This window comes from Eriocheir sinensis, chromosome 16 (genome assembly GCF_024679095.1).
Source record: "Eriocheir sinensis breed Jianghai 21 chromosome 16, ASM2467909v1, whole genome shotgun sequence".
NCBI classification, from domain to species: domain Eukaryota; kingdom Metazoa; phylum Arthropoda; class Malacostraca; order Decapoda; family Varunidae; genus Eriocheir; species Eriocheir sinensis.
In genome coordinates, this window is record NC_066524.1 from 20,400,667 (window position 1) to 20,425,802 (window position 25,136).

General features: G+C 41.3%; 1 protein-coding gene across 5 annotated transcripts; it reads left to right on the top strand.

Annotated features, from left to right (window-relative positions):
- Nucleotides 1–1,840: 1,840 nt before the first annotated feature.
- On the top strand, nt 1,841–21,969 carry LOC126999517 (general vesicular transport factor p115-like). Of its 5 annotated transcripts, none has more exons than XR_007753396.1 (20): nt 1,841–2,294; nt 3,046–3,180; nt 3,656–3,752; nt 4,455–4,629; nt 4,755–4,851; nt 5,161–5,362; nt 6,290–6,390; nt 6,620–6,849; nt 7,150–7,304; nt 10,550–10,573; nt 13,589–13,707; nt 14,444–14,653; nt 15,038–15,329; nt 15,889–16,110; nt 16,868–17,160; nt 17,593–17,697; nt 18,222–18,422; nt 19,004–19,210; nt 19,551–20,670; nt 20,800–21,969. XR_007753396.1 is itself a non-coding variant. In XM_050862183.1 (19 exons), the coding sequence occupies exons 1-19, from the start codon at nt 2,217–2,219 to the stop codon at nt 19,746–19,748; spliced, it is 3,141 nt and encodes a 1,046-aa protein (XP_050718140.1). In that variant the 5' UTR covers nt 1,841–2,216; the 3' UTR covers nt 19,749–21,969. The 5 variants fall into 5 exon arrangements, 2 of the variants coding, with proteins under 2 accessions (XP_050718140.1, XP_050718141.1); XR_007753397.1 differs by having other exon boundaries at nt 19,551–20,039; nt 20,192–21,969; XR_007753398.1 differs by having other exon boundaries at nt 19,551–19,893; nt 20,192–21,969.
- The last annotated feature ends 3,167 nt before the right edge of the window (nt 21,970–25,136 follow it).

Here is a 25,136-nt window from a genome sequence, read left to right on the forward strand (position 1 = left end):
GCGGTGTGTGTGTGATATGCTTACCCATTGATAGACTTTCCTTTTTAACTCTTACACACAAGAAACACGATTATAATACCAAACCCGACTCTCGTTAAGCTCAATTCATCTGCTTATTATAACACTGGATAGCAAGTTCATCATAGTATCTCACTCTTAACCTGTCGATTTCTATTCCTATAAAAAACTAGAATGACACGTGTATCTCCAGCGAGAGTGAAGCGGAGGGAGGCGCACTCAGGAATCTTCATCCATATGGCGTGAAATGTTTCTTAATACCCATAACTAATACTGAAACTTGAGCACGATATCTTTCTCTTATTAGATATTGAAAGGTAATATGGTGAGTGCTGCTCAGATAGAAGTGTGTTATGGGTATTTTTAGCATCCATGAAACGAGAGAGAAAAGATTAGGGATGCTGTGACAAACCTCCATTTATCAACAACTACTACTGGAACACGAGTACTAGATCTTTAAGTAAACAAATATAGAAAGTTAGTCTAGCAAGTCATGTTGAAAAAAAGGAGTGTGTTAGGTATTTTTAGCATCCACGAACACGAGAGACGAGAGATGAGGATGCTGTGACAAACCCCCATTAAAACAACAACTAATACTTCAAAATGAGCATCCTACCTTTCCCTCATCAAATATAGGAAGTTAATAGACAAAGTTAAGTCCTTATATAATTGAGTGTGATAGACGCATTTGTGGGTTCGATAAGGAGGAGAAACGCGAGATGAGGGATGCTGCTAATTCTGAAAACCCAGCATCTTACGTTCCATCATCAAATATAGGAAGTTAATAGAGTAAGTTATGTTGAAATAGGAGTGTGATAGACGTTTGTGGGTTCGATAAGGAGGAGAAACGCGAGATGAGGGATGCTTCTAATTCTGAAAACCGAGCATCTTACCTTTCCCTCATCAAATATAGGAAGTTAATAGAGTAAGTTATGTTGAAATAGGAGTGTGATAGACGTTTGTGGGTTCGATAAGGAGGAGAAACGCGAGATGAGGGATGCTGCTAATTCTGAAAACCGAGCATCTTACCTTTCCCTCATCAAATATAGGAAGTTAATAGAGTAAGTTATGTTGAAATAGGAGTGTGATAGACGTTTGTGGGTTCGATAAGGAGGAGAAACGCGAGATGAGGGATGCTGCTAATTCTGAAAACCGAGCATCTTACCTTCCATCATCAAATATAGGAAGTTAATAGAGTAAGTTATGTTGAAATAGGAGTGTGATAAACGTTTGTGGGTTCGATAAGGAGGAGAAACGCGAGATGAGAGATGCTGCTAATTCTGAAAACCCAGCATCTTACCTTCCATCATCAAATATAGGAAGTTAACAGAGTAAGTTATGTTGAAATAGGAGTGTGATAGACGTTTGTGGGCTCGATAAGGAGAAGAAACGCGAGATGAGGGATGCTTCTAATTCTGAAAACCCAGCATCTTACGTTCCATCATCAAATATAGGAAGTTAACAGAGTAAGTTATGTTGAAATAGGAGTGTGATAGACGTTTGTGGGCTCGATAAGGAGGAGAAACGCGAGATGAGGGATGCTGCTAATTCTGAAAACCCAGCATCTTACGTTCCATCATCAAATATAGGAAGGCAGACTAGTAAACTAAATCCATAACAGAGTGTGATAGACATTTGTGGGTTCGATAAAGAGGAGAAACGCGAGATAAGGGATGCTGCTAATACTGAATACCCAGCATCTTACCTTCCCCTCATCAATAACAGAGAGGTAATTAAGCGAGTTAAGTTCAGAATTTAGTATATTAGACCTTTTTAGCAGCCATAAAGGGGAAACATGTGTCAGTGCGCAGCCCGATGCTCTCCCTCGGCGCCTTCGTCTGCTACGTGGACGTAAACAAAGTGTCAAAAGTGGACGTGCGGGCGACGAGGAGGCGCCTGGAAGCATGAAAACAGTCCTGGAGGGAAGCTGGAAACGAGGAGAGAGGAGTGATTGAAGGGAGCAAGGCGAGAAAATACCACAGCAGCGATAAAAGGCGTGAGAGGAAGGAGGACAGAGAAATAGACGAGGAGTGAAAGTACCGGGGAAGGAACCATAAGGGAGGAACAGGAACAGAACAAGTATATTAAGGGTCAGGGGCGGCTACTGAGGCTGTTGGAGGTCAAGGAGAGGCTACTGAAGGAGGTGCAGGAGGAGGAGTTGGTGTGGGAGGCGCAGAAGAAGAAGGAGGCGGTGCAGGATGGATTACTTCAGGTCCGTCACGCAGTCCGTCCTGGGCACGCCGCAGCCTGGCCAGCAGCCTACAGGGGCGGAGACGGTGAGGGAATGGGTCTTTGTGTCTAGTATAGCACCACTGGGGTAACATTGACGAGATGGCAGCCCTAACCAACCCTAACTTTACCTATCTAATGGGGGGGCTTTGCCCCCCTTGACCCCTTCCATTTGCGATGGAAAAGCAATATGGCAGTGTGTTGTATGAACACAAAATATAGTTCATGTTTGGGGCTTTGCCCCCCTCACCCCCCTTATATTTTCTGAAAGTTACTTGTTACTGAACTGCATTCAGGGACTAAAAAAGAATCCATGTTGCAAGTATTAACTTCGCCAGAGGAGCCTGTATACCCTCTCGTGAATTATCCGCGCCACCTCTTGTGGAGTTAATCCTAACAATATGGATTCTGTTTTGGTCCCTGAATACAGTGTAGGAACAAATGACTTCCAGAAAATAGAAAGGGAGTCGAGGGGGGCTGTATTAAGGAGAGAACTTACTTACAATGAGATGAAGGCAGAGGCCAGGACTGTCCTTACTTCACTCTTCACTCCAATAATTAAGGCTAGGCTTGACAGGGCTGTGGCCAATAGATTCTCTGAGCAGGCCATGCCCAAACTGACTTTATAGCTGAGTCTGACTGAAGTAAATGTTGTGCCTATGATACTCTTGATTCACGTACTCAATCTCCACAATCTTTGTGCCATACCTGACACCATCTTCACTACATTCACCCTTCATGCCTTCCCTGGGCAGCCACACACACAGTAAACACCCTAACAATGTATTTTCTCTACAGGTTGAGCGGCTGATAGACCGAGTACAGTCTTCCACCCTCCTGGAGGACCGCCGTGATGGCTGCCGCGCCCTCAAGTCAATGTCCCGCAAGTACCGAGTCCTGGTGGGGGCGCACGGAATGGACACCCTCGCACAGGTCAGTCATGGGGTCCAGTGGCTCCATTTAACACTTGTACGGTTGTTTGGTAATGCCTGTTTCTATGTGTTGTCCATTTCTTCTTGTTAATAATGAAATAATCTACAGTAATACAATGGTAGATGATTCCTCAATGGATTCTTAATTTAATAGGAAGAGCTTGTTCATATTACAGCATTAGATTAAGTTTTTATTTACGTACTTCAAGCTTATGTTTTAGAATGCATGTTTATAAGTCTTATTGTTATGTTTGTTTGTGTTTGTGTCTTTGTAAGTTGTAAATTTATCTGAGGTATGAAATAGAAATGCAGTATACTAAAATCCTTAATGAAGTATAATTTTGGTAATGTACATACTCCCTTTCTTACTAAAAAGCTGATAGTATTGTGATATTCATATAAAAACAGGAACACTTCTCAAATTATCCATGTTAGGATTTCCCTTTGCTTACCACACCTCTCTTTTGGTCATACAGGTTCTGGAGGTTGACCGGAGTGACCACGAGATTGTCAACTACGCCATCGAGACCCTGGTCAACATCACATCACCCGAGACCTTCCAGGAGGAGCTGGGTAGGTCAGGCCAGGTCAAAATAAGAAGAAATAGGCCTTAATTATTATGTTAGGTCATGGTAAACCAACTCAAATGCACTCTATCCCTCCGACTCAAAGGATGACTGAGATGTAACAAAAAAATAGGTTATGTTTGGTTAGGCCAACACAAATGCACTCTATCTCTCAGGCTAAAAGGACAGTGAGACAGATGTAGCAAGAAAGTAATAGTTCATAATAATAGTACTGGGTAACAATTAGTATTTGAAGAGTAGCTCCCCCAAAATGAATTGTCTATATACAGTCACTGCCAACCTTAGGACCATAGCATAAATATAGTTACACCACACAAGAGATGCTTTAACTATCGTCTACATATAGATTCTACTGCAGTCTGGAAGTTTTGTTATATTTCTGCCATACAAAACTGACTCACTGAATTTTGGACCATCTATATAGAGTTCCACCGATGTCTAGGGGTTAATAACAATACTGTGATACTATACTAATAAAAATACTGTAATACACATTTGAGTTCTATGTATATATATTCTATGTTTCCTTCCAAAACTGAACTCTCTTTTGGTCACTTCTCTTTACTCTTTTTGTAGGAGCAGCGATTTTGGGGCTTTTTTTCATTATTGTTTTTTTTTTTTTTTTTTTTTTTTTTCCTTGTGCTGTTTCCTTTGCTGTAAAATGAAATAAAAAAAATGCCTTCCCCAGAGGAGGGCGAGGACCCGTCACTCTCCAGCTACTCATCCATGGTGGGGGAGCAGTTCACTGAGATCTTCACCAAGCGTCAGGAGAACATTGAGCTCCTCATAAACCTCCTCGACGAATTTGACTTCAAGGTCCGTTACCCCTCCGTCAAGCTGCTCACCAACCTCCTCAAAAACAGGTGCGTATGTCAGTGTGGAAGTTATCATTTTGTGGCTTTTCTGGTCAGGGATGGGAAGGTGTAATAATATTTTTCTACTATGTTATGTTGTTTCTTCATTGATTATCCACATACATTCTTTCCAGGCCCAAGGATCTACAGGAAGTCATCTTAGTCATTCCCAGCGGTGTCTCCAAACTGATGGACCTCCTCTCAGACAGCCGGGAGGTGGTCAGGAATGATGTAAGTGTTGGCTGTGACCTTTAAGCTCTAGAAACACCACTTGGTCACTCTGCTAAGGATGCCATGGATGGATAGTTTGACAGATTTATTTACATTGCAATTACCTAGTGATCTATACAGTCAGATTGCAAATCCAACACATATTTATTTACATTTTAAAATTTTGAGTGGAGGAAAGCAAGTATTCTTTTTTTTTTCACATTTGACCACAACCAAGACTTAACCACATGCATATTTGACCCTTTGACCACTTCTCACTTTTTTTCCATTCCTTTTTCATACTTGACCTCACATTTCAACACTTCCCAGGCCCTGCTGCTCCTGACCCAGCTGACCAAGAGCAACACCAACCTCCAGAAGATTGTGGCCTTCGAGAACGGCTACGACCACATCTTTGAGATCATCCGCAGCGAGGGGTATGCGGATGGCGGGGTGGTGGTGGAGGACTGCCTCATCCTCATGCTCAACCTCCTCCGCAACAACCCATCCAACCAGACGTTCTTTAAGGAAGGTTCGTGGGCAGGATGGTCTAAGGAAATGCTGTTGCGGTTACTTTATTTATGGCCTTCCAGCTCCCCTGTTTTATTATTATTATTATCGTTATTATTATTTTAGTTTTTATTCCATTTACCTTTTCTTTAACCCGTAAGCTGCGGGACTGAGATTCTGAGTGCGTCGCCTAGTGCGGCTATATCAGCGAGAGATTGACCTTCAATAAAATAAATGATAAGATTACATATAAATACATAATATTACAATACACATATAAATGTGTTGTATGTGTTGTATTTTAGATATTTTTTATTTTCTTTTTTTTTTCAAAAATTATTTTCATCTTGGTCAAATCATTTTTGGAAACTTTTTTGTTTCTGTTTTTGAAACTTACTTCAGCTTGGCAGCAGAGCTTCAGGCTCCCCGCCCAGAAGGGAGCATGTTAATAGATGCAAATACACTTTTTTGGGGGGCTTATTTGTTTTCATTTGTTTTTGCCCTTGAGTGCTTCCTTACACACACCACATGCTCAAGGGCCACTGTTACAGAGATGAGCACCGTGGCCACATGCACCTAATAGCATATACTCCCAACATTACCTTTACCTTACCTTGTTATTTAGCCTTACTTACTTAACCTTAACTTTACCTTTATTTTCCACCGCTAAGAAGAAAAAGTTGTTCTTCATTCTTTATTTTTCTTTTCCTCTGTCTGACCTCCACTGATTCCACTTTTCTTTCCTTTTCTTTAGTTTCTGCATCTTTCTTTTCCTCTTCTTCTTCTTCTTCTCCCTTTGCTTTCTTCCTTTCCCTTCCCTTCCTTTCCCTTGCAATTCTTTCCCCTCCCATCCCTTCCTTCTCTCATCTCTCGTTTTCATTTCCTTGCTTTCCTTTTCATTTCCTTACATTCCTTTCCCTTTCCTTCTAATTCTCTCCTTTCTTTTCAGGAAGCTACATTCAGAGGCTCTCATCCTTCTTCTCCCTACCTCTGGACTCCAACGAGGGATGGTCTGCACAGAAGGTCACCAACATCCACTACATGCTTCAGGTGGGTAGAGAAAGGCACCCTCTTCTTAAAATAGAATTAGAATAAATGCTAACTGAATAGAAACATAATCAGTGACACTTATATGAAGACTTTACTTCCCTTGCAGTTGGTAAGGTCACCTATCTCACTACAAAACCCTCTTCTTAAAATTATTATAAAAAGAAACATGGTAATTGAATAGGATTTTAAGCAGTAGACATATTCAGAGACTTTCCTTATTTCCCCGCAGCTGGTCAGGTCACTCGTGGCACCCCAGAACCCAGCGCAGGCCGTGACCTCCTGCCAGCGCGTCATGAACCAGTGCGGGCTGCTGCAGACCCTCACGGCCCTGCTCATGGCCTCGGGGGTGCCGGTGGATATCCTGACAGCCACCATCAACACAGTGTCCGACATGATCCGCGGGAATATACCCAACCAGGAGTTCTTTGCTAGTATGATGGCGCCGTCCACCCCGCCCAGGTACTTCTCTTGTGCTAGCTGTGTTTTAACCTGTCCGCTGCGATTGGCACGGATTTGGCCTTCACTGGTAGCCTAGTAACATATAGTCCCAGGTCTTTCTCTGTCTCTGTGGTGGATAGTGGAGTGTTTCCCATGTGGTATTGGTATGCTGGATATCCCCTCCCAAGGTGCATGACTTTACATTTTTCTTCATCGAATCGTAGCAGCCACTTTTTGTTCCACTCCTGTAGCTTGGTGAGGTCTTCTTGTGGGAAATCCACAGTCAAGGGGTTAACTATTTATCCTCCTCGCCCCCCCCAGGCCTGCCATCGTGGTGCTGCTCATGTCCATGGTGAATGACAAGCAGCCCTTCGTCCTGCGCTGCGCCGTTCTCTACTGCTTCCAGTGCTTCCTATACCGCAACCAGACTGGCCAGGCACAGATCATACAGACGCTCCTGCCACAAACTGCTGACGGTGAGGACCCTACCAGCTGTCTGTGTGTCTGCAGGGGTGAAAGGGGAAGGGGTAGGATGACGGGAGGCTGTGTGTGTGTATGTGTTGGGATGGGGAATAGTTTGTGTGTGTGTGTGTATGAGTGTTTGTGGGAATTGTTTAAGGGGAATGTCAGTGTTGGAATGATTTGTGTATGTGTATATGTGTTTGGGAGTCTGTGTGTGTGTGTGTGTGTGTTTGAGGGACTGTCAGTGTGGTCATTTGTGTAAGTGTTGATGTGTGTGTATGGCTCTCTTTATGTTTGTGTGTGTGTGTGTGTTTTTATATGTTTTGGGGGAATGTTAAGTGTAATTGTTTGTGTGTTTGTGAGAATGTCTTGTTTTTGTGTATGTTCGTGTGTGTGTTTCTTAAGATGTTTGAGGGGAATGTCAGTGTGATCATGTTTGTGTGTTTGTGAGAATGTGTGGCTGTTTAGATGTTGTGTTTCCTTGATGTCGTGTGATCTTCCTCTTGTTTCAGCTTCCTGTTCCTCTATTATATTAAGTTCTTGAATGTTTTACGAGACCATTTCCAGAGGTTCAATTTGCATTTATTCATATGCTCCACCCTCCCTGAAATTGACCTCTCTCTTGGCCCCTCCTCCATACTTTCTTACATAGGAGTATAGTGATTAGTGGGCTTTTCTTCTCTCATATATTTTTGCCCTTGAGCTCATCACTGTAAAAAAAAATACAACTGATACTCTCCAACAGGGGCCAAATGATATCCCAAAATTAGGTCAATCTTCCTTATTTTTCTATCTTTTTTTTCTTTGTTATACGTTCATAGTTGTAAGTTGGTTTTGGGGTAGTGGGTGGTAACATAATATCTTGACCTATTTATGACCTGTTCTTTTGTTGCCTCGGGTGGTGGTGGTGGTGGTGGTGGTGTCTGCAGAAGGTAATGGATGGTGTGGTGTGAGTCAGGGTGATGTTATGCTGATCTTTAATACTATACTAATGCTCATGATAATAATAATCCAACCTAATATAATGTTTCTCTAGTGCTGATATGAAGACTGAGGCTCGTAAGATATGTTTAACACTAATATTTCTAGTTTACGATATTAACTTATGTCGAAAGTGAGGCTCATAAAATCTATAACACTTTAAAATATCTCTCGTTTACGATATTAACTTGCCTTCTAAACTAACTCGACAGAATGCTGAGTTGACCACACATGTACAGTTCTATTTTTTTCTTGTGCTGTCAGTATTGAGGCTCGTAAAATCAATAACACTTTAATATTTCTAGTTTACAATATTAACTTTTCCAAACTAACTCGACAGAATGCTGAGTTTACCACAAATGTACAAACACTATTTTTTTCCTAGTGCTATCAACATTCAGGCTCGTAAAATCTATAACACTTTAATATTTCTAGTTTATGATATTGAATTTACTGCCTTCAAAACTAACCTAACAAATTCATGAGTGTATTGCTTTTGTACTTAATCATTTCCTTTCTCAAACACATATTAGAGTCAGATTCAACACTCATATTTCTACTGTATGATTCTAACTTGTTCCCCATCAAACTAACCTAACAAATTCATGAGGTTATTGCTATAGCACTCAATCATTTCCTTTCTCAAACAAATATTAGAGTCAGATTCAACACTCATATTTCTAGTTTACGATACAGACTTGTTCCCCATAAACCAACCTAACAACCTGAGTATCACTAAATTACTTTCATCATGTCCCTTCTCAAGCACATATTAGAGTCAGATTCAACACTCATATTTCTACTGTATGATTCTAACTTGTTCCCCATCAAACTAACCTAACAAATTCATGAGGTTATTGCTATAGTACTCAATCATTTCCTTTCTCAAACACATATTAGAGTCAGATTCAACACTCATATTTCTAGTTTACGATACAGACTTGTTCCCCATCAAACTAACCTAACAACCTAGTAAATCTTCTCTGTGGCCTTAGAAAATAGTGGTAATGGGAGCCTGATGGATTAAAGAATATGGACTTAAAAGTTTCACCCATTGTTTTGTTCACGAATGTCGATGATTTTCCCCATAGACGAGACCTCTTTGTTTCTCTTGTCTATAAGCTTTGGTTCACTGTTGTCCTGGTTGTCTGCTGCAGCTTCCCACAGACTATCTTGCTGTGTCGTGCTGTGGTTTAGTGTCTGTGGTGCTGTGGCTTATTAGAGGCTGTGATGAGGCTGAGCTAGTCAAGGAAGAGAGACAAGACAGGAGAAATGGATAGAGAGGCACACTGAATTAGGTAGATGCAAGCTTGTACTTAACCCGTCCGCTGCGATTGGCACGGATTTGGCCTTCACTGGTAGCCTGGTAACATTATACTCCCAGGTCTTTCTCTGCCTCTGTGGTGGATAGTGGAGTGTTTCCCATGTGGTATTGGTATGCTGGATATCCCTTCACTGGTAGCCTGGTAACATATACTCCCAGGTCTTTCTCTGCCTCTGTGGTGGATAGTGGAGTGTTTCCCATGTGGTATTGGTATGCTGGATATCCCTTCACTGGTAGCCTGGTAACATATACTCCCAGGTCTTTCTCTGCCTCTGTGGTGGATAGTGGAGTGTTTCCCATGTGGTATTGGTGTGCTGGATATCCCTTCACTGGTAGCATGGTAACATATACTCCCAGGTCTTTCTCTGCCTCTGTGGTGGATAGTGGAGTGTTTCCCATGTGGTATTGGTATGCTGGATATCCCCTCCCAAGGTGCATGACTTTACTTTTCGTTGAATTGTAGCAGCCACTTTTTGTTCCATTCCTGTAGCTTGGTGATGTCTTCTTGTAGGAAATCCGCAGTCAGGGGGTTGAGGAAGAGTACAGAGAGCGAGGGAGATGAAATAAATGAGAGTCAGAAGCTTACCACTGGAACTTCTGTATATATTAACTGATCCACATAACTTTACATATACTAGTTGATTTTAAAGTCCCAGACACTAAAATCGCAACTCATTCCTACTCACTCACATTAGCTTACCATTGACTCCTTAACACTTCCTTACCATTACCAAAAGTCCACCAAAACCAGAGTGATATCAACACCTTCAAGAAACAAACTAATTCAAATATGTACTGTATCACAAGATCTAACGCACACACACACACACACACACACACACATTTACCTACGGCATTTTGATAAGTAGCCGCAACCTTTTTTTGTTTCTTTCTTTGGTTTTTGTATGTAGTGGCGATGAGGCCAAACTAACGCCTAGTCTGTTGCTCTTACAGTTGTACCGGGAGCTAAGCCATTTCGTAAGTTGTCATGTTTTACGCACTTTTGATATGGCTTCTCCCTCCCTTTCCTCCCTCCCTCTCTCTCTCTCTCCTTTTGTCTCCCTGCTTTATTTTCATCCTCCTCCTCCTCCTCCTCATTCTCATTTATTTTCCTCCTCTTCTTCCTTTGTTTTCCTCGTCTTTCCTCTTTATTTTTCTCCTCTTCTTCCTTTGTTTTCCTCCTCTTTCCTCTTTATTTTTCTCCTCTTCTTCCTTTGTTTTCCTCCTCTTTCCTCTTTATTTTTCTCCTCTTCCTCTGGCTCCCCACTGATTCTTCTCTCCTTTCCTCTCCTTTCATTTCCTTTCTTCATCTTTTTTTTCTTTTCTTTCTGTCCCTTTCTCATTTTTTCCTTTCTTTCCCATCCTTTCCTTTTCATTTCCTTCCTTTCCCTTCCCTTCTCTTATATTCCTTTTCCTTCCCTTCTAATTCTTTCCTTTCATTCCTTTTTGTTCCCCTCCTTTCCCTTCCCTTCCCTTCCCTTCCCTTTCAATTTTTTTACTCTTATTTCCTTTCCTTTCTTTTCCTTCAATTCCCTTCCCATTCAACTCTTTCCTTTCCTTTGCTCTCCCATCTTCTGCCCTATCCACTCTTCTCCTTTCTTCTCCTCCTCCTCCTCCTCCTCCCCTTCCTATTTTGGGGTTGTAAACAGATTTTTGGGTGATGTTCTCCTACGTTTTTTAATCACCAAACTTTTGACGTGTTTTGAGATTGTGCCACACTTGGTTACACCCATGCAAATATATCCCCCTCCTCCTCCTCCTTCCTCCTCCTCACTGCATGTTATTCTATGGTTTCTTTCCCTTATCACTCTCCTTCTCATCTACCCTCATCCATTTATCCTATGTCTTATTTATCCTCCTCTATGTCCTCATTTTCGTATAGGCTTGAATTTAGAATGATTATTTTTTCTAGGCCTCATTTTTTACTAATTAATTTTTTGGCCTTTGTTTTACCCACGAAATCCCTGTCATGTTTTTCCATTATAGATTTCATAGGAGAATAGAATGTACTGTTTTTATGCCGCATTTGTTTACGATATATTTTTTTGGCCTTGTTTTACTTACGAAATCCCTGTCATGTTTTCCATTATAGATTTCATAGGGGAATAGAATGTACTGTTTTTATGCCGCATTTCTTTACGATATATTTTTTACCATTGTTTTACCTACGAGATCCCTGTCACATTATCTAGTATAGTTATTTTGTAGGTGAATAGTATGTCTTTTTATTCCTTCTGCCCAGTCGTTGTTTCCTTATCTGCATGGCTTTACATTTCACCGGAGTTTAAAAAGTTGTCATTCTGTATATGTTTAATGGTCACTGTGTCCTTGTCTTATGGGGAATGACGTTGCATGAGTCTGACCTTTGTGTTTTAATTGATTCACTGCACCTCAGTCTTTCAGTTTTTTTGTTCGGCTTCATTTCTTTGTATACATCTTTATCCAGTTTTTGTTTTTCCCATTTACACAGTTTCCTACATTTCTCTTCTCCTTCCTTTCCCTTCCTTTCTATTTCTTTCCTCTCCCTTCTTTTTCTTTCTCTCTCCTTCCCTTCCATTTCTTTCCTTTCCTCTCCTTCTCCCTCTTTCTCCTTCCCTTTCCTTCCTTTCCCTTCCCTTCTATTTCTTTCATCTTTCCCTGTCTCTTTCTCCTTCCCTTCCCTTCTATTTCTTTCCTTTCCTATCCTTCTCTCTTTCTCCTCCCCTTCTATTTCTCTTCTCTTCCTTCCTTTCCCTTCCTCTCCTTGTCTCTCTTTCTTCCTCTCTTCCCTTTCCTTTCCTTCCTTTCCCATCCCTTCTCTTTTATTTATTTCCTCTCTTTCTCCTTCCCTTCCCTTTCATCGCAGTTCTTTCCTTTCCTCTGCTGTCTTTCCATCTCCTATCTTCTGCCCTATCCACTCTTCTCAATCCTTTCTTTATTCAGTTATTATTTTTCCCTCATACACAGTCTCCTGCATTTCTTCCACATCTCCCCAGGGCGTTCTGTACATGTATAGTTCTCGTATCACAACACTTGAGGCGCTGGGGAGAGGGGAAACAGAAGTGGATGTGCATTGCAGACAACACATGATGAGGTAGAAGATAGCGCATAATACAGACAGCTCCCGAAATTGACCTCTCTTTTGGACACTCCCCTTAATTTTTTTTTTATGGGAACAGTAATCAGTGGGCTCTTTTTTTCTTTCTTTTTTTTGCCTTTGAGATGTTTCCTTCACTGTGAAAAAAAAGACAGCATGTAATTTAGAAAGCTTAGTAATAGAAAGCAATATCACAAGGTACTATAGCTATTTACTTTTTTTCTTAAGCTGTTTCCTTCACTGTGAAAAAAAAGACAGCATATAATTTAGAAAGCTTAATAATAGAAAGCGATATCACAAGGTAGTATAGCTTGCTGTATAATCAATTTCCTTTTTTTCTCCTTTTTTTTTTTTTGCCCTTGAGCTGTTTACCATAAAAAAAAGACAGCATGTAATTTAGAAAGCTTAGTAGTGGAAAGCAATATTACAAGGTAGTCAAGCTGTCCACACATAGTCAAAATAAGCTTAGATTCCAACACTGTACATCTAGACTCATTCCCAAGAGAGTATCAGGTCACCTCTTCTCCCAAAATTGACCTTTCCTCTGACCACTCGATCTCTATTATCTTTTATCAGAGCGACATCTAGTGGGCTTTTACTGTTGTTATATATATGTCTTTCCGCCCGTGAAATAACACTCTAGGTCTATTTCCACTCCCGTCACCTATCAGGACACCTCCCAAAATTGACCTATCTTCTGACCACTCAATCTCCATTATCTTTTATTAGAGCGACATTTAGTGGGCTCTTTCTGTTGTTATATATATGTCTTTCCACCCCTGAAATAACACTAGGCCTATTCTCACTCCCATCACCCATAGCCACATTGTGCATTTAGGCCCAAACCAAAACATTGTCAATATAAACTCACTTCCAGACGCTCTGTGGACCTTTTCTCACTCCCTCGTCTCCCGCAGCCAACTCAGTCACCGCCGGTCAGCTCCTGTGCAGTGGGCTCTTCTCGCCGGACCCCGTGTCCAACTGGTTCGCTGCCGTTGCCCTGAGTCACTCCCTGGTGGACAACCCGGGCCAGAAGGTAAGGAGGAGACTGTAAGATGACAGGGCATACTATTCTACTTTTTCCTTCTTTTTCTTGTTGCGTTAAAAGGTCAGAAGTTAAGGAAGGGATTGTGAGACGGCAGGGCATACTATTCTTTTTCTTCTTCTTCCTCTTCTTGTTGCGTCAGAAGGTCAAAAGTTAAGGAAGATACTGTAAGGAGGCACGTCATACTATCCTTTTTTCTTCGTCTTCTTCTTCTTGTTGCGGCAAAAGGTGAAAAGTTAAGGAAGAGGATGTAAGACGACAGGGCATACTATCCTTTTTTTCCTTCTTCTTTTTCTTGTTGTGTTGAGTCTTTCGCTGGTGGAGGACCCGGGGCAAAAGGTACGGAAGAGGATTGTAAGACGACAAGGCATGCTATTTATTTTTCCTTCTTTTTCTTGTTTAACGTCCCTATTTTCATGAGCAGTATTAGGGTGGTGGTGCCTTCTTATTCTACTACCTCTTCTTCTTCTTCTACTTCTTTATTTCCTTCTTCTTTTCATTTTCATCTTCCTTAGTTTCCTTTTTGGGGGATTGAGTGCTGATGTCATTTTACTTCTTCTTTTTCTTTATTTTTTTCCTTTCATTTTCATCTTCTTTTTCTACTTCTACTTCTTCTTCCTCTTTCTTCTACATCATCATTCTCTTCTTTTCATTCAACACCCTTATTTTCCCTTCTGACATTGGGCACTAATCTCACTAACTCACACACACGCTTCTTCCGTCACAGGAGAACATGTTGCGGGTCCAGTTGGCCACGAGCGTCGGCAGCCCCCCAGTGTCCCTTATGCAGCAGTGTACGTCGATCCTCCAGGCCGGCCCCAAGGTGCTCACTCGCCTGGGAATCCTCATGCTGCTGTCCACTTGGCTAGCACACAGTCCCGTCGCCGTGCAGACTTTCCTGGCCATCCCGTCTGCCATCCCGCACCTCACCACACATGTAAGTTTGTGTCTTTGGTGTTTTTTTATGTATCTTCACCCATATAGCTGTCAATGAAGGAGTCTGGGATCGTTTACTATGGAGCTTTCACACTCATTCATTTATTTTGTTATGTAATTTTGCCTATCATATTTTTCCAGTATTTTCTTCTTGTTATCTCCCTGTTTAGAGCTGTTTACTATGAAAAAAAAATCACAGAAAAAAATGAGTCTAGAATGGCTTATTATTTACCTTTTTCATTATTTTGTTGTGTTAGTACTTTTTCCTTTCATATTTTTCTTCTTGTGACCTCCCATGTTCTACCATTTTACCTTCCATGGTCATCCTTGGAAAGCTTAAACATCACCCTCATTCCTCATCCTGACATTCTTTTCTAACCTTCAGGTGAGTCACACTGAGCAGGACGAGCTGGAGAGCGTGAGCCAGGGCCTGTGTGCCTTCCTGCTGGGGCTGTGTGTGCAGTTCAACGACGGTTCTGGCACTAGCTTCTCAGGGGAGTCCCTCAGGCAGCTGGTGACAGACAGGATTGGCGTGGAAAACTTCTCTGATAAACTGAGCAACATCCTGCGAACGGAGGCGTATACGAAAGCCGTCAAGTCGCCTCAGATGGCTGTCAAGCAACCGTCAGACCTGGTGTTTGATCATGAGTTCTGTCGACTGTTTAAGAGCCTGGAAGGTGAGATGAGATGAGGTGTCCAGGTGGTGTTGGTGATGGTTATGTTAAGATTCAGATAGCGATGCAATTTTCCTTTACCCAGAGCTGGCAACTGCAAATGTGACTCCACAAACTCAAATCACTGCCCCCTATAATTGCAAAGTTGTGTAAATTTTGTTGCAGGGGTAAATAAATCCACAAAATCACACACAGTTGCAGGATTTGTGGGTTGCAGAAATGCCCAGGTCTGCCGTTATGAAGTCTTTCTATCATTTTTTCTTTTTTTTACAACAAAGGAGACGGCTCAGAACAACAAAAAGAGTGAAAATAAAAAACGCCCGCTGCTCACCACTCCTATAATAGACAAAAGTAAAGAGAGGTCAATTTCGAGTGCCTTGAAAAACAATACAACAAGCATGAATTCACAGACAAAATCACACTTCTGTATATGTGAGATTTGCAGGTTGCAGAAGTGCCCAGCTCTCCCATTTATGAAGTCTTATTTTGATGCCATGAAAAACAATACCTCTCACTGTTGCCATATATTATCACCTCACATCCCCCCCACACACCCCCACAGTGACGTGCATGAGGGCCGTGTCGCCTCAGCTGGCCGGGGGAAGCAGCGCAGAGGTCAGTCCGGTGGAGGTGACCAAGTACAAGGACATCATCAGGGACCAGGACGCCAAACTCACACAGATGAAGGAGAAGCTGTCTGGGGTCCTGAAGGAGGTGGAGGAGCTCAAGTCGGGCAAGGAACAACTGGCGGCGAAGGTTCAGCAGCTGCATGATGAGAACACAGGTGAGAGGGGTTGTTTTTTCTTTGTTTTCTTTTCTTTTCCTTTCTTTCCTTTTTTTATTGCTGACATCAACACTTTTACTTCTTCTCCTTTTTCTTTTTCTTTATCTTCTCATTTAACTCCTTTTCTTTTCCTTTCTTTCCTTTTTCCATTACTGACAACAAACTATTTATACTTTCTTCTTCTTATTATCATTTTATTTAACACCTTTTCTTTCCTTCCTTCATTTCTTCCTTTCTTTCCTTTCCTTTTTCCATTCAACGTACTTTACTTATCTTTCATCTTCATATTATTATTATTATTATTATTTTCTTTTCCTTTCCTTTCTTTCCCTTTCTTTCTTTTTCTTTACTTTTTCCATTGCTGACATTAACAAAATTATGTACTTCTTATTCTTATTCTTCTCATTTAACGTTATCCTCATTGAATAACAACCAACTCCTTATCCCCTGTCCTTATTTTCTTTACATTACTTTACTGTGTTTAACTTCTTCTCCTTTGTCATAGTCATCATCGTCTTCTACTCCTTTAGCATCCTTATTTCCTCATCCTTATTTACTTTCAAACTCCACAAATAACGACTATCTCCTTATCCCCTGTCCTTATTTTCTTTACATTACTTTACTGTACTTCTTCCTCTTCTTCTTTGTCTTAGTCATTATCATCATCGTCTTCTTCTTTCTTAACATCCTTATCTCCTCATCCATATTTCCTTTATATCTCCAAAAATACAAATAATGACTATCTCCCTCATCCCAGTCCTGAGGGTGCAGCAAGGCATCTCAGGGGAAGCCACAGTTGCAAGCGAAGGGAGTGGCCAACCAGACACAACCACAGCCACCACCACCACCGACGACATCACCAGCACCACCACCACCACCACCACTAGTGCTGACTCTGACGCAACATCAACCACCACCACAGCCACAGCCACGGATCAGCAGCAAGTGGAGCAGCTGACCATCCTTCAACAGCAGCTTGCCGAGATGACCCATGCACGGGATTATTATTATTACGAGATGTATAAGAAGGACACGGAGTTGACGACACTGGTGAGTTGGTTTTGGTTTCTGCGTTTTCCTTCTGATTTAAATCTAACCTCAATTTTCTGCACTGCTTACCAACGGATTTTAATTTGCTTCACACCAGAAAATCGGCCAATCATTCTACTGTCTGACGACCTTTCTGTTTTTTTTGTCACGTTTTACCGTTTTGTCACAATCGGCTTTCATATCGCAGCTTTGTTTTATTCTATCTCTTCCTTTTCTTTTTCTTTTTGTTGCCTTTGTGCCTTGTATTTTATCTTTCTTTTTTTTTTTTTTGTGTGTGTGTGTGTGGTATCATTTCTGTCATTTCTTCTGCTTCTTTTTCCTCTACTTTATTCATTCATCTATCCACTCAACTATCCACTCACTCATTCACTCATCCATTCAGTCATTCAGTCATCCACTCACTCATTCATTCTGTGTGTCATCTTACTACAGCAACAACAACTACAACAGCAACAACAGAGCAGTGAAGTCCAACAGCAACAGCCTGGTCAGCAAGTCTGTGGTCAGCAGCAAACAGCAACAAACAGTGGAAATCAGGTAATTCCTAATCTGTATTTCCTCTGAGTATATATATATTTTTTTTCACCTGCATATCCTTTTCCATTTCCTTTCCCTTCCCTTTCCTTTGCTTTTCTTCCATTCTCTTTCCTTTCCTTCCCTTCCCTTCCCTTGTATGCATTTCCATTTCTATTTTGCCCTTTAACACTCCTCTTCTTTCCCTTCCCTTTACCTTCCTATCCCATACCTACCTTTCCCTTCCCTCCTCTTCCTTTCCCTTCTCTTTCTATCCCTTCCCTTTCTATCCTTTACCTACCTTTCCCTTCCCTTTCCTCTCCTATCCTTACCTTCCTTTCCCTTTTCATTCCTTCCTTCTCTTTCCTTTCCTATCCCTTACCTTCCTTTCCCTCCCTATCCCTTCCCTTCCCTTCTTATCCCTTACCTTCCTTTCCCTTTCTGTCCCTTACCTTCCTCTCCCTTCCCTTCCCTTTCCCTCCCTCTCCCTTACCTTCCTCCCTTACCCTTTCATACATCTAACCTCTCTCTCTCTCTCTCCCTCACAGCTCACCAATCACCTTGAAGGACAGAACGCAGCGGACTTCTTCGACTCGCTGTCCAACCCCGAGATGGAGAACCTTCGCAAGCAACTAGAAGACTTGCAGCTGGTCCTCTACAACAAAGACTCCGAGATCCAGCAGCTTAAGGAGGTCGCCAGCACACAACCGCACCCTTCACAGCACAACGGACATGGCGATAGAGATGAGGTAAGGAGGGATTGTGCCTCTTGTGATGTTGAGGTTTTGGATGTGTTATTTTCTTCTTTTTTTTTTTTCGTCTTTGTCTTCATTTTTGTTTTTTTCTTTTTTTCTGTGTCTTGTTTTTGTTCTGCTTGATGAGGTCTTTGTTATGTTTTCTTCTTTGTTTTTGTTTTTTCTTTTTTCTGTGCCTTCTTCTTGTTCTGGTTCTTCCTCTTTATCCCCCTCCTCTTCCTCTTCTCACTCCTCTTCATCTTTTTTTGTATCCTTCCATCTTTTTCTTCCTTTTCTTCTTCCTCTTCTACTTCTTCATCTTCTTTTTCTTCTTCCTCTTCCTCCTCTTCTTTTTCCATCTTCTCTCAAGGGGGTGACTAAAGAAGAAACAACTTGCTGCTGCTGTCCATTCATATGTCACTGTTTATTGATATAGTTACAGTCTTTGGCAGGGGAACAAGACAGCAAATTGGCTATGGTATCCTATGTGTCTTTATATTTAAGTCTAGCATTCCCTCAAGGGGGTGACTAAAGAAGAAACAACTTGCTGCTGCTGTCCATTCATATCTCACTGTCCTTGTCTCCTTGTGGTTCAGGTCGTCAGCACAAATGAAGCACACGAAAAGCTACATCACGAGTGCGCAGCGTTGAAGCAGCAGGTTAAGGATTATGAGATACACATCAAGCAGCTCCAGACCCAGCTAGAGACGGCGGCAGCAGCAGCAGCAGCGGCTACGGCGGCGTCTGTGGCGTTGGGCCCGGGCTCTGGGACGTCGGCGGAGGCACGGTGCAAGCAGCTGGAGGTGAGTCAGGGCGGTGTGCTCCTACCTCGCTCTCTCTTGTGGATAACTTAAATAATTCTTCTTCTCCTTCTTTGTTTCCTTCTTAGTTATTTTCCTTCCTCTTTTTCATTTCCTTCCTAGGTCTTCATTTCCTTCTAGTTCTTCTCCTTCTTTTTCATTTCCTTCCTAGTTCCTGTTCTCGTTCTTCTTCATTTCCTTCTAGTTCTTCTCCTTCTTTTTCATTTCCTTCCTAGTTCTCGTTCTTGTTCTTCTTCTTTGTCTTCATTTATAGTCCATCTTCTCTCATTCTTGGGGTCTACCTTGCCAGTGTTATCCTTCCTTATCTCTGCCATGTCTTCAGGATGAGCTTGACACCATCAGAAGGGAACAGGAAGACTTGCTGGTGCTGGTGACGGATCAAGACAGCAAGATGTCCGAGTACCGCCGCAAGCTGAGGGCGTACGGCGAGGACGTTACAGAGGATGAGGACGACGAGGACGAGGAGGGGGACTTTGCCATCAGTGAGAACTTCGACGACGACCTGGACGACATTCAGTGACACGCATTGTTCTCAGGCCACGACGGCTTGGGACTAATCGCTGGGGCTGGGGAGGGCTACGTCATCACTCCAAACTACCTGAGCTTTATCACCTGAAAGAAGTACACATATAAAACAGTTTCCCTCTTTTGCAGAACATTCTTGAGTTGCTGGAGATCATTAGTGACATTGGGGAGGGTTACATCATTACCCCAAACTATCTTAGCCTTATTACCGGGAAGATCATAGAAGGCATAGGAGACATAGCAATTACATATAAAAATCTTTCCCCCACTCGCAGAAAATCCTTGGGTTGCTGGAAATCATCAGTGACATTGGGGAGGATTACATCATTACCCCAAACTATCTTAGCCTTATTACTGGGAAGAAGAAGATCATAGGAGGCATAGGAGACATAGCAAGTACATATAAAAACCATTCCCCCACTCGCAGAAGATCCTCAGGTTGCTGGAAATCATTAGTGACATTGGGGAGGCCTATGTCATTACCCCAAACTATCTTAGCCTTATTAACAGGAAGAAGAAGATCATAGGAGGCATAGGAGACATAGCAATTACATATAAAAACCTTTCCCCCACTCGCAAAAGATCCTCGGGTTGCTGGAAATCATTAGTGACATTGGGGAGGGCTATGTCATTACCCCAAACTATCTTAGCCTTATTACTGGGAAGAAGAAGATCATAGGAGGCGTAGGAAACATAGCAATTACATATAAAAACCTTTCCCCCACTCGCAGAAGATCCTCGGGTTGCTGGAAATCATTAGTGACATTGGGGAGGGCTATGTCATTACCCCAAACTAACTTAGCCTTGTCACCTGAAGCAAGACCATAGGAGGCATAGGAGACATAGCAGGTACATATTAAGACCTTTCCCTACTTACATTATCCTCTTGGGCTATCAGAAATCATCACTAGGGTTAGGTAGAGATATGCCATTACTCCTTATGGTTCTAACTATCGTAACTTATTCCTCTGAAGCAAATACACATACAAGACCTTTCCCAACTCACACTATGTCCTTGGTCAGCCAGAAATCATCACAAGAGTTAGGTAGAGATATGCCAATACTTCTTATGGTTCCAACTGTCTTAACTTTGTCCCCTGAAGCAAATACAGTACCTCAACCTTCCCTCTCACTCACAGTTTATGCCCTTGTGGTGTCGAGAATCATCACCAAGACTGGGAAGGGTCATGTTATTATCTCCAAGGCAGTCTAGTATCGGAACGCCACCTCCAGGCACATACATTCACTACATATACGAGGTTATTCATGTACTGCGTCAGACGCCCTCAGTGTAACATTACGATAGGTTGGGAAGGACATGACAGGACTTCCACCATTGCCTGAACCACTTATATATATGGGGGAAATACTCTCCTACTTCTGATGGGATACTTCATGATGACTTGTGTATTGCCAGAGTCATTCATGCACCTCCTCAGACATCCAGAATTGTTGCAAGGAGGTTGGGAATAGCATGACAGGACTAAACCACTTATATGTATGGGGGAAATGCTCTCTCCTACTTCTGATGGGATACTTCGTGATGACTTGTGTATTGCCAGAGTCATTCGTGCACCTCCTCAGACATCCAGAATTGTTGCAAGGAGTTGGGAATGACATGACAGAATTTCCACCATTGCCTGAGCCACTTATAGAGGAAAACATTGAAAAATAAATGAGTATGAGAGCAATGTGACTTTAAAGTGTTAGAAATAGAGGGATTAGCACTGGATTGAGCAAGATAGAGGAGGAGGATCATCGCAAGTCTGACCCCAAGAATAGAAGATGATGGATTTTAACAGAATGAAAAAAGAAGTAGAAGATAATAAATGAGTATGGAGAGAAATATGACTTTGAAGTGTTAGAAATAGAGGGATTAGCACTGGATTGAGCAAGATGGAGGAGGAGGATCATTGCAACTCCGCCCCCAAGAATAGAAGATGATGGATTTTAACAGAACAAAAACAGAAGAAGATGAAGAATGACTCACTCCTACTCTGATTTGATACTTGATGGTTACTTGTATATAAGGAATGTGTCGTTTTCTCTATATATACATACTCTTGATACCTCCAAAAAGAGATTGTTACTAAGTTGAGGATATAGAAAGTTAATAGAGGCAGTACATTTATTCATGAAGTTTATTTTTATTAGGTAAGGGTCTGTTTAGGATATACAAGACAGGCTGAACTTGTTAATAAAAGAGAAGAACATTATAGTAGTAGAATTTTATCCCAATTAAGTGAACTCAGACTAACCATCGTAAAGCAAGACATCACTTTATAACGTTGAATACTGTAAATACCTATAAGACTGTTGTTGTTTGTGGACGAGATATTTATTTTGTTTGTCGTTAGAAATTGTTCGGTTCTGCTTTGTATACAGCGACACCCCCCACCCCCCGCCCAACCCCCCCACCCCCCGCCCAACCCCAACCTTCGATGTGGTTCGCAGAAAATAAAAAAGAGGTTGTATAGGTTATGTTTCTCGCCAAGCCAGACTTCCGCGACTGGTGTTATGTCCGTCATGCACATTAATATGACTTCCGTAATGCACTCTTTGGTATATTGCTGTTATATTCTTAGAGAGAGACCTTAAGTGATAGATCTCTCCTTTCCTCCTTCCTCTCTCTGTCATTTCTTCCTTGCATCATGTCAGTTGAAAATACACATTACTCTGTCTTCTGAAATACTCTTTGGTATATTACTATTATATATTAAGAGATAGACTTAATGCGATAGATCTGTCCTTGCCTCCCTCCTTCCTTCCCTCCTTTCCTCTCTGTTATTTCTTCCTCACATCATGTCATTTGAAAATACACATTACTCTGTCTTCTGAAATGCACTCTGGTATATTATTAATTATATTCTTAGAGGGAGACCTTAAGGAATAGATCTGCCCTTCCCTTCCTCTCCGTTTCTTCTCCCTCTTATATCATGTAACTACACACATTATTCTAACTTCTGAAATGCACTTTTTTATATATTCCCCATGATATAATTATAGAGAGACCTAAAGTGATAGCTCTGTCCTTCCTTCCCTCCTTCCTATCTTCTCTCTGTCCCTTCTCTCTCTCTCTTTCCCTCTTAGATCATGCCAGTTAAGTACACATACACTTTTTAATGTACCAAATTTCATCGGTAACTCTTCTATCTTTTCTCACCCTCTTAGGTCCTGCCATTTAAGTACACACACACTTTTCAATGTACCAAATTTCATCGGTAACTCCTCTCTATCTTCTCTCTCCCTCTTAGATCCTGCCAGTTAAGTACACACACACTTTTTAATGTACCAAATTTCATCCAGCACTCCTGTATATCTTCTCTCTCTCCCTCTTAAATCTTGCGAATTAAGTACACACACTTTTTAATGTACCATACTTCCTCAGTAACTCCTCTGCATCTTTTCTATCTCCCTCGTAGATCCTGCCAGTTAGGTACACACACACTTTTTAATGTACCAAGTTTTCCCCGTAACCTGCATGCCTTGAAGATGATAATTCTGGACGTATATTTAGTAATCGCTCCTTGTGACAGTGGCCTGATGTATCGCGTTTCATTAGGGTTTCGTTAAGGAATTTTACAGCCGAGGAAGATAACTTGATTTAGTGTTATATGTGTGTATTGGAAGGATGAGGGATGTCTGTGTGACTTAGGTTTATGTGTTTCTGTGTGTGATGTATATTTGGGGAGAGATTGGGATTTTACATATGATACCTCTTTCGGATATATGACAAATGAAGCTCAAAATACACACACACACACACACACACACACACACACACACACAGTTAGCTAGAACATTTGAGTAGATTTTCATGTCTAGAAACTGCAGAATTTCCTTATTTTTCAACCCTTTCATTCATAGCATCTTTTTGAGAATTGATATAGAAGGGGTCTCTTAATGTAAAGGCTGTGATAGAGGTTCATAATACATAACTAGACAATACATTAGAGTTAAAATACACTAGATACAGCATATATTTCACACTTATTTGTTTGCGGGGAAAACTATCGCTAATACAACTTCCCCATACACTCATACTAACCTAAATACAGCATACAATTCACACTAATTTGCTTGTGGAAAAAGACTATCACTAATACAACTTCCCCATACTCTCATACTAACCTAAATACAGCATACAATTCACACTAATTTGCTTGTGGAAAAAGACTATTACTAATACAACATCTCCATACACTCATTCTAACTTACATACAGCACACACTTTACACTAATTTGCCTGCGGATTAAAACCATCTCTAATACAACATCCCCTTACACTGTCCCGAGTCCCATTTTCAGAGCAGGTTCAAGGAGGTCGGAAAATAATAAAAACACGTGTATTTTTGTATAAAAGGTGGAATTTTTCAGAGGTTCGTATGTGTCGAAATGTCTTTGAATACTGCCTGAGGAATAAATTTGTAAGCTGGGGTCTTCCATATGTATTTCAGTGTCTGTATGGAAGGCACGCATGTGTGTGTGTGTATATATGTATGAATGAGTGTGTGTGTATATATGTGGTTAGTTTGTATATATGTGTGTGTGTGTGTGTGTGTGTGTGTGTGTGTGTGTGTGTGTGTGTGTGTGTGTACTAACGATGCCTGTCTCAGCTGATATTCCGGAGTTGTTGATCAAACAAGATGAATATTAAAGAGTCATAAAAAAAGGTCCCGAAAGGTTTATTTGTATTTAGTTTTCCTGTCTCGTCTTTTGCTCCAGAACTTGAAGATTTGATACAAGAAAAAAAAGTAACCTAAACAGATCTGTAGGATAAAAATATTGTTAGTAGTTTGTTCTTTTTATATATCTCATAGGTACACATGTGTTAATAGTAGTAGTAGTAGTAGTAGTAGTAGTGGTAGTAATAGTAGCAGTAGCAGCAGTAGTAGTAGTAGTAGTAGTAGTAGTAGTAGTAGTAGTAGTAGAAGTTTTAGTAGAAGTAGTAGTAGTAGTAACAAAAATTACAATATATTTTTTCACAGAAGAACCAAACAAAAAACTTGACCCCCCAAAAATGACCTTCCTCATTGACCTTATGACCTCAAAAAACTCCCATTCATGATCTTTTGACCTCGAGAAAGAACTTGGTGACCTTTTCTTAACCTTATTAGCCCCCGAAAACGTAGTGCCCTTCCATTTGACCTAAGAAAATTAACTTGGCAACCTTTTTCTGACCTTGTGACATCAAGAAACGAACATGTTGACCTTTTTTTAATCTGATGACCCCTCAAAAAGAACTTAGTGACCTTTGAATGACCTTGTGACCTCGTAAAGAGATCGAGAAGAAAGAAGAGGAAGAAGTGGAGGGAAGGGAAGAAGAAAAGAAGGAAAAGAGGAATGAGAAGAAGAAAAGGAATAAGAGAAGGAAGAGCAAGAG

Excerpts from the sequence above, each read along its gene's own strand:
- LOC126999517 (XM_050862183.1), top strand. The coding sequence starts at position 2,217 with ATGGATTACTTCAGGTCCGTCACGCAGTCCGTCCTGGGCACGCCGCAG. Across the intron at positions 16,111-16,867 it reads GCTGCATGATGAGAACACAG|TCCTGAGGGTGCAGCAAGGC; the intron begins GTGAGAGGGGTT and ends CCCTCATCCCAG. Across the intron at positions 17,698-18,221 it reads CAACAAACAGTGGAAATCAG|CTCACCAATCACCTTGAAGG; the intron begins GTAATTCCTAAT and ends TCTCCCTCACAG.